Below are 14,377 nucleotides of genomic sequence, written 5' to 3'. Positions count from 1 at the left end.
CTTTTGAATCATGATTTTAACATTCAAAAACGTATCTTTAGCTTCCACTGAATATTTTTTCCCTTTACTTCTTATGAAGACAATTGCCATTAATCAGTACAAAGGCCACCTGCATAGATTTCTTTAACAATGGCTGTTCCATCAGTTATGCATGCAAATTTAACATATTTAATTTTACACTAATTTTTCTAATGTTGTAAATATGTATAATAAAATGTCCTTTTTGTTTGTAAGTACGGGAATGAACGTCGTAGCTATTGCACAAAAACAAATTACACTATCCGCTTACCATTACCCGTTTTTGCAACAGCTGCAACATTAATTTTCCTTGTACAACAATAGAAAGCATTCTATTACCTAAAATAACTTTTGTTTATTTTATATCCTATGTTGCATTTTTAGAAACAAAACGGAAGATATTTTATCAATTAAAAAACATAGAGTAGTATTTGAATATTAAAACATTAATAAATTTATAGAAAAGAAAGAAAGATCTTGTTTTTATATACTTTTATACATGTAGATAATAATTACCCGTTCCATGCCACATTTCACACTTTGTACCATTTTACCAAAAACATTATAATGATGGGTGCATGTGAGAGTGTTGAAATCTTAAAAAATCGGTGGAAAGATATATTTTTCCTATTTGAAGATTTCTACGTCATTTTGGTTACTTTTAATGACGCTATAGATGTAGCATATTTGAAATGGCACTTATTTTCATGAAAAGCAACCTCTTAGGAAATAATTCACTTAAATAATTTCATTTATCTCATTCTTTAAATATTGTTTAAAACAAAAACGGATTTTCCATACTACTAACACGTCTGATCTGTCTAAACTGATAAAATATATCCACAGTCAAGTATAACTATGGCGTCGGCATCCGGTCTCAGAGATTTACACCAAATCGTAAGCTCATATGAACTAAGTCGATATTCAGTTTAAGTTTTATGTTAAATTACCGCTCAGAAAGTCTTCCCAAGTAAATGAGAATCTAGTTTTTATAACTTGGTATTCGTAAATTTGCCTTGCTACTGGTTTTACTCGTTGCTAATGATATTTTAGACTTTGTGTATGGAGGTTGTAAACGAAGTAAACAACGATAATACGTGAGTACACTGGGGTACCCCAGTCAAAGAAAGGTAACGTGAAATTCATATTCATTGAGAGTACAGCAACACAGGAAAAGCTGTTTGGCAATTGTAAACAAACGGACTTGTACATGTACAATGGAGGGTAGAAAACCAAAATTTTACCGTTGTGCCTTTTTGAAACGTGGTATTTTTGTAAATAAAGTAGCCATAATACACCTCATGTAGCTGATTGGTAGGCTTGTCAGTCACGTTGGAGCTTCATAAAGCTTTTAAATTTATTCAAATGTGAAAGAAATATTTTCCTTGATTTGTTTAAATCTTTTCTTTAAAAAAAGTATGGTGAAACGTAGCACAAGCCGAATTCTGGCAGTGGAAAACAAAAAAACAAAGTATTTAAGTGATCAGACTTTGCAAATGATAACCAGTAAAATTATGAAGACCGAATGTTCTATTATAATATGGATAAATACTTTTATCAATATATTTATAAAATTGAAAATCGCGGTCACACTCACCAAATATTTCATGACTCGAATAGCACACCATACAACAGAGGTCCTATTACATTATTTGCATGTAACGTGTGTTGTATTTTATCAAAATGGCCTCTGGTTCTACTCGGAATTTAGCGGAGTTTGTGAGAGATGGAATGAGCACGCTTGTGTTTGCTTTTGGTTACAAGGTTGGGATAATTGACGCCTTCATCGAAATCAAACATCCATGTACTGCAGAGGAACTCAGCCAAAAATCAGGAAAAAAGTTAAGGTAAACCATACAGTCATTTGGGGTTTTCCGAATCACATTTACATTTTTACATTTTGCAAAAAAATTATTAACAAGTTTATGATTGTTTGGTATTTAAGGAAAGCCAATTTTATGAAAAACAGATCTACTTATAACATAGCGATCTTGATGTAGGTTATATAATTTACATCACCTTTTTACTTTATTGCGGGTCACTTCCGTGTGTTTCGATTTACCGGGTAAATGGGTTAAAACGAATGTAATACAACATTGTAATTATGAACAAGTTGGTATTTGTACCAAAAGAGTCTAAGAATAAGAAATAAATAGTTTTTGGTTGTCAATGAATGATCTTTTAATCTTAAGATTTCATCAAAGGATTGTTTAATTTATTATTTATTTTTACAATAGCTCCAAAACAGTGTGAGGTATAAAGTTAAAACTTTAACAGTTTATAAATAAATAATTGTTTAACAGATAGAAAGTAAACTTGAAAACAAATTAAAACAAACTTCTAAAAATATTTATCAAGAAAGGATAATTTTTTTTAAATGCATATTTATAAGAATGCACCTGCTTAATTGTAAAATTATCATTGCAGAAATAATATATGTTTATCAATACAGGACGAGTTGAACGTGAATGGTCTCTCAAAGGCTGTTATTGAAAGCATGGTATGTATAAAGACAAGGCCCCTATTAAATCCGCCATTTGCAATGTACTTTCGATTTCAAATCTAACATTTAGACAAAATAAACATGGAAAACAACTTACTCGAGACTATCCAAGTCCAACCTGTCCTTCATTTCCTTCATTGATAAATATATATTGTTTTTTTTAAAGATGGCATTCACCAAAAGTACGAAATTTATTAGGTGTATTTTTAAAAGTATGGGCATTTTTTAAAAGAATTTATCTCAACAAATATTTTTTCCGTACTTGCTGACAAATGGCACTTGCTATTTATCAAATGATATATTTATAAACTGTAAAAAAAAAAAATTAACTTTATAAATCACATAATTTTGGAGCTATTTTAAATATAAAGAGCTAAAGCCACCAAGTGTCATGTTTGGCCCTATGTTTTTTTTTTTTTTTTTTAAATAGAGTTTCTATTCATGACTGGAATTATACGATAATTATTAGAGGACAACATACTTCTTTTCCTTACTTAACTCATTTTGTTAAATAATGCGATGTTAGGCACGTGCGATGGTTTGAAGATGCGATGGTTTCATAAAATCGTTCAAAAATGCTGATTTTTTGACAAATATTCCGAAAGTTAACTGTGGCCACAGTCACGGACAACTTTCATACTTACCATATGTAAAAAAAAAATTGCTGATACATATCTTCACTCTTGATATTATCGTTGTTCATACGAGTGGCCAATATGCAAGAGAAGAAATGTTAAATTTAAAAGATATCGATACTTTGAATCTGATAGATATTTTTCGAGAAAATAATCCCAAACTTAGACAATTCACATGGAGAAGGAAAATCCCAATTAAATAGGCACGATTTGACTTCTTCCTCATGTCTGAATCTTTATTGCCCATGATACCAAAAATAAAACATGAAAACAGTTATTGTCTGATCATTCTGCAGTTGTCGCATATTGCAAACTAAATGAGTTCATAAAAGGAAAAGGTTTCTGGAAATAAAACAATTCTCTGTTAACAGATGCAGAATATGTGGAATTAATTAAGCAAAAGATAATTGAGATCAAAAGCCAGTATGCATGCCCAGTTTATAACATGGAAAAATTAGGTACCTAATGATGAAAATTTACAATTTGCAATATGTGATAAATTATTTTTAGATATTCTGCTAATGGAAATTAGGAGAAAACTATATCACATTCTTCTTTTAAGTGTGAGTTTTTAAAGTTCTTTTGGAAAGATATTGGTATAATTGTGACAAGGGCAAAAAATAATGCTATTGAATCAATGCAATTTTCAGATGCAAATCGATTAGGAATTATTACTTGTATACCAAAAGCAGGAAAACCAAATGAATTTTTTTAAAAAAATTGGCGCCCCATTAACCTTTTAAATGTTATTTATAAATTAGCATCTGGGTGTATAGCCGAACGAATAAAATCAGTTTTAAATAAATAAATACATAAGGATCAAACTGGAATTTTAAAAGGAAGATATATTGGAGAAAATATTATACTGATTTATGACATTATGGATTATTCAGAATGCAATCAAATACAAGGACTTTTAATGCTTATAGACTTTGAAAATGCTTTTGATACTATCTCGTGGAATTTTATTTATGAAACACTTGATTTTTTTCAATTTTGGAACCTCAATTAAAAACTGAATAAAGACTTTTTATAGCAATATTAAATCCTGTGCCATACGAATGGTTTTATATCTGATTATATATATCCAGAAAGGGGATCTAGACAGGTGGGTCCTATATCCCTATATCTCTTCCTATTGTGTGCTGAAATTTTGGGCATTTTAACTTAATAAGAATAAAGATATAAAAGGTATAACAATAGATGGAGAAGAGTATAAGATTTCTCAATATGCAGAAGACACATCACTTTCTCTGATGGATCGCCTGAATCTATGGATGGAATTCTTAGATAATAAGACTGCTTTGCAAATTTATCAGGGCTCAAAATAAATATTCAAAAAACAAAAAATGATATGGGTTGGAAGTAAAAAATTTTCAAAAGATGTACATGTATACAATGTTTTATCATTCTAGATGGAAGTTTGACTGGAATAGCGCAACTTTTGATCTTTTAAGGATTAAGTTAAAGGATTAAAAGACTTGATTAATCTTAATTATACGAGGGGTTATCAAAAAGTTTGTGGACTGAGGCTATAAAATTAGTACTATGTAGTCTGTGCTTTCAAAATTTATATAGAACATAAAACAACTAAAAATAAAGAAATATTGAAAAATTTAGCCTGATACGTTCATTATTTGCCTAATTATTATAAAATGAAAACGACATCATATGATCACCCGGCGCTGTCGTCGTTTATTTTCATGACGTCCGTTAACGTCATTGTTTTTTTCAATGTCCGCTTCTTCTACCTTATACACTTTTTTGATGAGATTCCCTGGAGCTGAGTAAGGATTTAAACCCGCCATGTTTTTATAACTTTACAATGTCATGAACAGTGGCCTTCAATGAACATAATATTCCAAATGGATAATTATAATGGGAGAGATCCGCGCTTTAATGTTCCGGCATATTTTGCTTTTGGGAGTTCAATATCTACAACACATGATCAACGTCATTTTTTGACGTGATTGATTTTTCAAACCTTGACTGCAAATCGGCTTTAACTGTGTATCCCTTTTCTCTCTGAATCTATTTTGACATTAAAAGACAAGTACTCTGGATGCATATTATTTCTCTCTAGCCAGTTTCAACATATTTTAGGTCTATACCAGTTTTTTCAGGGGCAAAACTTTATAGAATGTTGGAAACAGAAACCCCTCCCCCCTTTTGACGTCATTTTCAAGGCTTCATTTGTTTGGACATTCCGTGTAAAATTTACGATAAAATTTCACAGAACTTCCAGAAGGAAGTGAAAATTTCATATTATATGGAACAATTGTGTCCCAACACATACCTGAATTAACGGGAATTTCGGATGTCAAATGATCATATCAAAAGAGTTTTTCGCAGTTACACATAGGTCGCAAAAACGTCGTTTTCGAGTTTGCGCCGCCTGGACCTACCATTGCTTACAAAAACATTACTAAGTTATTAAAAAAATGAAATTCCTGATTCATGGTTTATTCTTTAGATAGAAAAGATGATGCTAACTAGATATTTTAAAATTCATTGATGTACCTAAAGCAGTTTTAATTTTATGATGCTAGTCCACGAACTTTTTGATAACCCCTCTTACATCAAAGTTAAGTAAGATTAAAAAAGGTATTGAATCAGTGGAAATTAAGAAAATTAACAACCATTGGTAGGTTAACTGTAATTAAGATTGATTATCCCTACATTAAATCTTTTGGTACTTACTTTACCCAGTCCACCATTAGAAATTACATATAAAAGCATTTGAGGATGAAATTTATATTTTTCTTTGGGGAAGTCAAGTCCATAAAATAAAAAGAAATACTATCATTCAAGACTACAAAGATGGCGGCCTTAGAATGTTTGATTAATTATTCAGAGTTTATAATAGCATTATAATCAAATTGGATAAGAAGATTAATCCACTCTGATTTTGAGTGGGTAACATTATTTCAATCACAAATACATGCAGATATTAAAAGTCTTTGGTTAATGGGTACATGTACAGACTTTACTGCTAATTTAAGTAAGAAAATAACAAACACTTTTTGGGTAGAAGTCCTCAGAAGTTGGCTTAAAATATGTTATGCAGAACAACAGAAAAATAAAAATATATTCCAAGAACACATATGATATAATCCAAAAATCATCATGGGTAAGTCTTCTGTCTTCCTAAAAGCTATTTTAATGCTGTTTTTGTTTTCATGTGACTTGTTTTACTTAGATAATAACGTTTTGTTAGCCTAGACACCTTTAAAGATCTTTGTGTAAAAACAAATTGTGTTGAATATTCTGGTTTGAAACAGGCTGTGATAAACAGATTTGTTAACAAAAACCAAATTAATATGAGTTTTCCTTATGGTCCAAATATACCCAGTTCGAAGAAAATGTTTTATATTAATATGAAAGGCTGTAAAGACATGTATGATATTCTTATTAAGAGAAAGAAAGAAACAGCTGACTCTGTAGTCGCACCATAAAACAGCGTTTTCAGGAGAGGTTCATGTAGGAAAAACAATGACCAACAAAACAATGGTTCCAGAAATTACTCGACTGTAACCTGTAAATGTAATTTTGTTAAGGTATTCCGATCCTCAGGTTTATAAAATTAGCAGTTAAGTAATCAAAAGTACTCATAAAAGTATCTCTGAATCCACAAAGTTATGTAAATTTATCCACAGTGTTTCTTTAAAGTTCAAGATTAAATTCAATCATATTACATAGGGAAAATCTTCATATCTCTAATATTTTTGCAGAAAAAGCGAATAGGAATATTAGCTTTGCATTTTTTAAATGCAAATTGATCAACAAATATATTTTAGGTTAAAAAACGATAGGTATCAAGGCATTCAGAGATATTGTCATGCATTTTATACTTATTTGGTATTTTTTGTTTTCTATTTCAGTCATGTATTCTATAATACATAGTGTAAAAGGCTTTTGCTTTCATTGCAAGACACCACAAATCACTTCTTATTTCATATCATGCTAATAATCATTGGTATATAAGACTGCATTCAAGAAAATCTTATTTCTCTATAACTGTATTAATTTTTTTCCTTTTATAGGGTACAAATATCAACTTTTATAATACCTTTTCTAAGACTTCCAAAAACCTTGAATCTTATAAAGATGAATATAATTAAAATTGTTGCACGAAAAAAAATCATTTTCAAGCTTCATTTTGATGCATTTCAAATTAAATATGTATTTTTGGAGTTATCTTTCCTGGCTGAGGATCGGATATCCTTAATTTTTAACCCATGTGAATGGAGAATAAAAGGATGTATAAAAAGGATTTTAACCAACTCATATTTAGATTTTACGATTACGAGGAAGGGCAGGTATCATTGCATAACTTGTTCATACGCATACTTATACATACAGTACTTGTATATGCGTGTTGGTGAAAGTTTATTATAAAAGGATCAACATTGATCAAATGTATAAGCATGGGCTAATTTTATTGGCTCTTGCTTTCTCAAATTTTTATTTTCACGCTCCTTGCATTTAAGGAAATAAATATTTTTAAAAACACCTGATATGTAGGTAACTTAACAGTGCTTAGACCAAGAAAATAACATATTTCATGTTTTGTTCGTTAACAGGTACATTCAAGAATGGCTTAGCTGCATGATCGCTGCTGGAATTGTCAATCTTCACGATGACAAATATTCCCTTCCGTTCGGGGAACCCCAGTTGAGACTTTGGGGCAGTGTTTCCAAATTGCTTCCAATATTTAGTGAGATGTTTCCCAAGCTCGAGGAAGTCTTTTCAGAAAATGGACCAAGGGGTTTGTTTAATATTTAATGATAAAATATAAGAATATACATAAGGTAGGAATAATGACGTCGTATCTTGCAAATTGAGATTCTATTCCTCATTAAATTTAAAAAAAAATGCGTGACAAGAAGAATGAAGAATTGATAAATCAAAAGTTAAGATAAATTGTATTTAACTTTTTAAAAAAAAATTATGAGCTACGAAAACCTATAGCTATTAATAATAATATATTTACATCCACTGAATATTTCCTCCTTTATTTCTTAAGAAAACCCATTGCGTCAATCATTGCATGAACTACACTAGGCATGTAACCTGTGCAGATTTCTTAATCAGTGGCTGTTTCATCAATGAAACGTACAAAGACGTTCACATCATTAATGCAATAATTAATAATTTTAATCCTACTTTAAATGATTATTTAAACAAATATAAATATGAGCAATTAAATGTCTTTTTTTTTGGTTGTTAGTACGGGAATGAATGTCGCAGCTATAGCAGAAAAAAAAAATACATAACCCGCTTACGCGGGTTATGTATTCTTTCTGCCATACCTGCAACATTCATTCCCTTACTTACAATCAAAGAAAGCATTTTATTGTTTAAATGTACAATTCATTAAGAGTACTGACCGGACACAACATAACAGAAAGCAAACCTGGTACCCACCCTGGGTTCGCTTTCTGAGTCCCATTTGGGTTCGCTCGGGGTGCGCTAGGGCTGACTCCGTAAGAACCCGAAGTGCACCCAGAAATCGAACCCGTAGCGGACAAAAAGAGGACCCAGAGCAAACACCGAAAGCACTAGCCTAATTCAGAAGCTGTCCCAGAAAGCAAAAGTGGTGGATATCAGTTTGAGTCTGTCTATTTCCGTAACACTTTCTGGCTTTTGCAATACAATTTATACATAACAACTTCCTGTGGCCTAAGGGAGACCCAAATTGATTTTGCAAAAGGTCGCGATTAATCTTTACTTTCTGTTTGTGAAACACTTTCGATACCTTTTTTTTTTCCAATATATGTTTGCAAAAAAATGTATTTTTAAAAATTATATCTATTGCATTTAAAGACATTTGACACTATTTTAGCACAGGGGCATGAGGAGAGTTATTAGGTATTCGGCGGACTTTATATTATTATACATCTTTTAGAACATTTAGTAAAGACTACAACAGATAATTGTTTTTGATTTATTCTTCAGGCTATGGATACTATGAGCCATTTCTTGCCTGGCTGGATGCACATCGCACACCAGAATTTCTTCGCCAGTGGAACCATGATCTTCTGATTCCTGCATTAAACCTTAAAAAAGGTTGGAAATTGACAATTTTCCAAATAGCTGTGTTTGAACTATTATTCATTGATAACTTGTATAATAATTTTTATATGTTTAATTTTCTCTTTTACTCAGGAACCAACTTTACACTGTTAGATATCGTTTGTGGTTATGGTAAGCATACAAGAGAAGTGGCTAATATGTTCCCTAACTGTATGTTTTACGGTATCGACTCGGATAAAATCTCCATAGATCAAGCAATAAAAGAACTACAAGAAAGCGGTCAAAAGAACATCATCTACAGCCATATGAAAGGAGGACAACTCCCAGAGGATTGGGCTGAAAAATTTGATTTCGTCCTAATGAACGATTTACTTCATGATTCACACGACGGCGATGGAATTCTCAAAGAAACGAAGCGAGTCCTCAAACCAGATGGCTACGGAATGGCGTATGACCCTCCTGTCAGTTCATATCCAGAAAAACAAGTCAAAAATATAACAGCCCAGTTTTACCTTCCCTTTAGCCTTTTTAGTTGTCTTCCTGTCAGTTTATCGGATAATGTTGGAGAAGGACGTGGTATTGGCTGGGGATACGAACGCAAAAAGCAGGAAATAGAAAAACACGGGTTTCGAGTTATCAAAGTTGGCAAACAGAGTATTGATACAGTGCAAGAAGGCATGGTTTTTATGAAAGCGAATTAATATTAAATCATTTTTGAAGAACAGTTTTTTCTGTACTTAAAGTCAACCCGACCCAAATTCATCTCGGGTCTTTTTATTGTATTTAATCATGCTAATAGATAAAATGAACAAGACCAAGAAAAGAATAATTGTGTTTCAAAAGGAAAAATATTTGAAATTATGAACTCATAACATCATTTATCATGTATACTTTTTGATTAATTATATAATCTACCCGGTACATTTTGTGAATTGACTAACAAGTAAACTAACAATTTTTTTATTATAATGTTTGCATTTTCTAGTTTACTGAGTATATTTTTTCTACAAATACTACGAATACTATACTGAAAGGAAAAAGAAACGCAGGGTAGCATAATATTCGACATTTTTTTTACCGCATGACCGAAAATTACGAAAATTGATCAGATGAGAAATTTAATTACTATGCATCAAAATTAGTGTAAAGAATTACTCAATCGTAAAATTTATGACATCAGATAGGGAAAACGCTAAAAAGCCCAAAACACGTTCAATTTGATGATGACGAGTTTGTCAACAAATCTTGTTGCACCATTTGATGCACCTGAGGTATACACATTGTTTTTCAATATTTAGAGACGATATGAATTTCTTGCGTTCTTCTTACAGTTTACCGAAGTTCCATGGGGTCTTGTTTTCGAATTGCCTAATTAATGAAAAAGGCAACAATGGGGTAACTAAGCAGTTTCTTGTAAATTTTCCCCCATAAAACTTGTTACCCGTTGTCAGAGAGGGCCTGGAATGGTTTTCAGTCAACCGTGACGATGACGTTAACGCGAAACAGAGTCATGTTACGAGTGGGTTATTCGTTCTACCATTTCTTTAATCGCCACCTTACTACCCCCAAAACCGCCTTTTATACAATAGACTATTATAATCATTATATTCACACGAAAAATGAAAGAAAACAATTCCGCAATTTGTTTTTTTAAGCGGGTCAACTTACTGTTGTGTTCCTCTCACTGGCGCATGCGCGCGTCGTATGTCTAATTTTTCGGTGTGGTTACCCATGCCCAATATAGCCAGGAATTCAAAGATAATAAATCTGATAAATTCCATGCAAAAGACAAATAAGGCTTATGACAGATGAGCGGGAGAGACAATAAAGATAATAAGAGTGTTCGATTTTCACTTTTGGAGGGTATCGTCATATGAGCTTCAATACCTCATTAATTATTAAACAAAATCAAATAGGATTTTGGTTATACCTTTTTGAAAGATGATTTTAAAAAATAGATAGGAATACTGAAAAAAATTAAAAGAAAAATAAATTTAATTTACCTCAAAAATTTACCCTGCGTTTCTTTTTCCTTTCAGTATAGATTAACATACCGTTGATATACATTATATGGTACAAATGATAGAAACTTGTTATGGGAGACTACTTGTACTTAAAATAGATTAAGTTAGAGAAACCTGCATGCTATGTAAACTAACTAACAAGTAAAATAACAAATATCATCTTGACACTGTTTTTATTTTATTTCTGTAGACAATTTATATATATACTAGATATTAACCTGTCTCTTGAATAAAAGGCATAATGCAAAACATTGCTTCAAGTTCAATTAAGTCCAATATTAAATTTCTTGAAGCTTCAAGAAGTTAAAAGATAACGAAAAGATTCAAGCTTGTGTTTCAAACGTCAATTGACAAATCATATTTCAAAAAAAAATATGTTATCCATTTAAAATCCACCGATTTTTATCACCTGAATACCTAGACACCAAGCGGACACCATGCACCAGACGCCCATTACACGATTTACACATACATTCGTTTTTATCAATATGGCCTCAGGTTCTAGCCGAGATTTAGTGCAGATTGTGAGAGACGGAATGAGCACACTCGTGTTTGCTTTTGGTTACAAAGTTGGGATAATTCATGCTTTAATCGATTTAAAAAATCCTTGCACCGCGGAAGAACTCAGTCAATGATCAGGCCAAAAGTTAAGGTAAGCCATTTTCAATCAAATTTTAATCTGTTTTAAAGTGGGAATATTAATTACCTGAAAACTACATGTTACAACAATACCTTACCACTCATAGGTTACCTGTACCTACATGCTTTTTCTTAAACGCATGTTCAATTTATTATTTTGAAAATATTTTCAAGATAACGACTCTTTTTGCTATTGTCTTAGTTACAAAGTTGTAAAACAGTTCTTCCCCATTCGAGCAAATGCGCCTTACTCACGAAAAAGTAACAGTAAACCAATACACCTTTATCACAGACATATGCAGTTCATATCTCCCAGTTGATTAAATACCCATGAGTACGCCCTATGTTTGAATAATTTCTAAAACAGCAAGTTATTGATAAACAAGTTAATGGAAGAAGAATATCAACGGATTTGTTTTAAGTAATCATTTTGCAAGGTCTCTGGTCGAATAAGCTTAACAGCAGAAACAATCATCATAAGGTCTTTGGTGACTGACGATTTATTAAAACAAATCGATTGTGAACAGTTGATCTTTTAGAGGTTTGTGTTTGCTCTTCTCTTGATCAGTATTGTTTAAATAAATTTTTGAACTTGAAAACTGTTTTCCCTATTCCGTTGTAATGAATTTGTTTCATAATGAATGTCTTTTTTGTTTATTTGAAACATGTAGGTTATCCCAAAAAATCATTTTTGTTAGACTTGATATTCATAAGCATAGATTTTAAGTGTAAAAATCAACAGCATATCAAATTATATCTAATAGATATGTATAAGAATGGCTTGGCTGCATGATATCGGCGGGAATTGTCAAACTTCACGGCGACGGCAAATATTCACTTCTGGTTGAGAAATCCCTGGCTAACAAGTATGGTATAGTTGCAAATTTGATCCCAATATTCAGTCAGATGTTTCCTCAGCTGGAGAAAGTCATGTCAGAGGATGGACCAAAGGGTTTGTTTTGTTTTCACATCTTCTACAGGTTGATTTTGCACTTCAAAATGTTTTTAATGAATTGACAAACGAGCTAATTAAGAGGAATTGTATCGCAAGGGGAAAACGTGCGTAAATCTAAGGATGAGGTCCCCCCCCCTAGATTTTGAGAAATATTTCATGTATACATTGAAGTAAATAAAATATACTAATATGGATATATAAGTTGATATCAAACGGTAGATATTTTATCCAGTAATATTCTTTAATTTTTTCCATGTTCATTGTTTATGAATATTTTGAATTATCTAAAATCCTGTCTTGCACAGGTATCAGCACTTAGTTGAACGTTATTTCTGTACACGTTTTGTATAGGTTATGAATACTATGAGCCTTTCCTTAAGTGGGTGGATATATCGTACACCGGAAGCTCTTCAGGAGTGGACCAAGAACAATCTGTTTCCGGCATTAGAACTAAAACCAGGTTCAAAACTTATAATATTCCAGATCACCGTATTACTCAACAGCAAGACTAGAATATAATTTTCAATTTAATTTAATATTTTCTCTTTTACAGAAAGTAACTTTACACTGTTAGATATCGGTTGTGGTTATTGTAAGCACACAAGAGAGGTGGCCAAACTGCTCCCTAACTGTATGTTTTATGGTATCGACTCGGATAAAATCTCCATAAATCAAACCATCAAAAAACTTGAAGAAAGTGGTCAACAGAACATCATCTATCGCCATATGAAAGGTGGGCAACTCCCAGAAGATTGGACTGAAAAATCTGATTTTGTCTTAATAAACGATGTACTTCACGATGGAAACGACATCGATGGAATTCTCAAAGAGACGAAGCGAGTCCTGAAACCCGATGGCTACGGAATGGCGTATGATCCCCCTGTCAGCTCGTATCCAGAAAAGCAAGCTAACAACCCTGTGGCCCAGTTTTATTTGGCCGTTGGCCTCTTTAATTGTCTTCCGGTCAGTTACATGGGCCCTTCGGATGAGGGTCGGGGTGTCGGTTGGGGCTACGAGCGTCGGAAACGGAATATAGAGGAACATGGATTTCGGGTTATCAAGGTTGGTGAAAAGGACATCGACACAGTGCAAGAAGGAATCGTCTTTTGCAAAGTTATTTCGTAATATATTGACAAGATGGATATTACCTGCAGTGAATGAGATTGTTGAATCAATTTTATTTCGGTGCCATAATTTATCTTTTACATGTACCATTTTTAATAAAAATATTTTAACCAGAATGCAAGGATTGTTAATTGGTTTTAATAAACATATTCATTAAAAATATGTCTTAAGCATTTCTTATCAATAAGTAATAGATAAGCTTTCATTGAAGGAGAAATTTTATTCTGTTTTAAAAAGTAAAATAAATATTAACATTCCTCTCTTCTTTAATCATTTAAGCTCATTGCTGGGCGACCAATTTTTCATTCGTATCGTCGAAAAATTAAAAAGACTAGTAGAGTTAGAACTAGGAGAGCAGTAACATTATTTTCTAGGAACACCAATGACTTCAAATTGAAGAATAATGAGATATTCTACACCTCTATGTAGAAATTCGCTAAAA

General features: G+C 32.0%; 1 protein-coding gene and 1 pseudogene across 1 annotated transcript; both read left to right on the top strand.

The window, feature by feature from the left end:
* The first annotated feature begins 1,593 nt into the window (after positions 1 to 1,593).
* Positions 1,594 to 10,134, top strand: LOC134278782 (uncharacterized). Its single transcript, XM_062761066.1, has 4 exons — positions 1,594 to 1,865; positions 7,740 to 7,924; positions 9,115 to 9,225; positions 9,325 to 10,134. The coding sequence occupies exons 1-4, from the start codon at positions 1,702 to 1,704 to the stop codon at positions 9,891 to 9,893; spliced, it is 1,029 nt and encodes a 342-aa protein (XP_062617050.1). The 5' UTR covers positions 1,594 to 1,701; the 3' UTR covers positions 9,894 to 10,134.
* A 1,487-nt stretch (positions 10,135 to 11,621) lies between these two features.
* LOC134278781 (uncharacterized) lies at positions 11,622 to 14,051 on the top strand (annotated as a pseudogene).
* The last annotated feature ends 326 nt before the right edge of the window (positions 14,052 to 14,377 follow it).

This window comes from Saccostrea cucullata, unplaced genomic scaffold (genome assembly GCF_032062105.1).
Source record: "Saccostrea cucullata isolate Sc308-1 unplaced genomic scaffold, CSIRO_AGI_Scuc_v1 ctg13683, whole genome shotgun sequence".
In the NCBI taxonomy this organism is placed as follows: Eukaryota; Metazoa; Mollusca; class Bivalvia; order Ostreida; family Ostreidae; genus Saccostrea; species Saccostrea cuccullata.
This window is presented reverse-complemented; position numbering and strand designations above follow the sequence as displayed.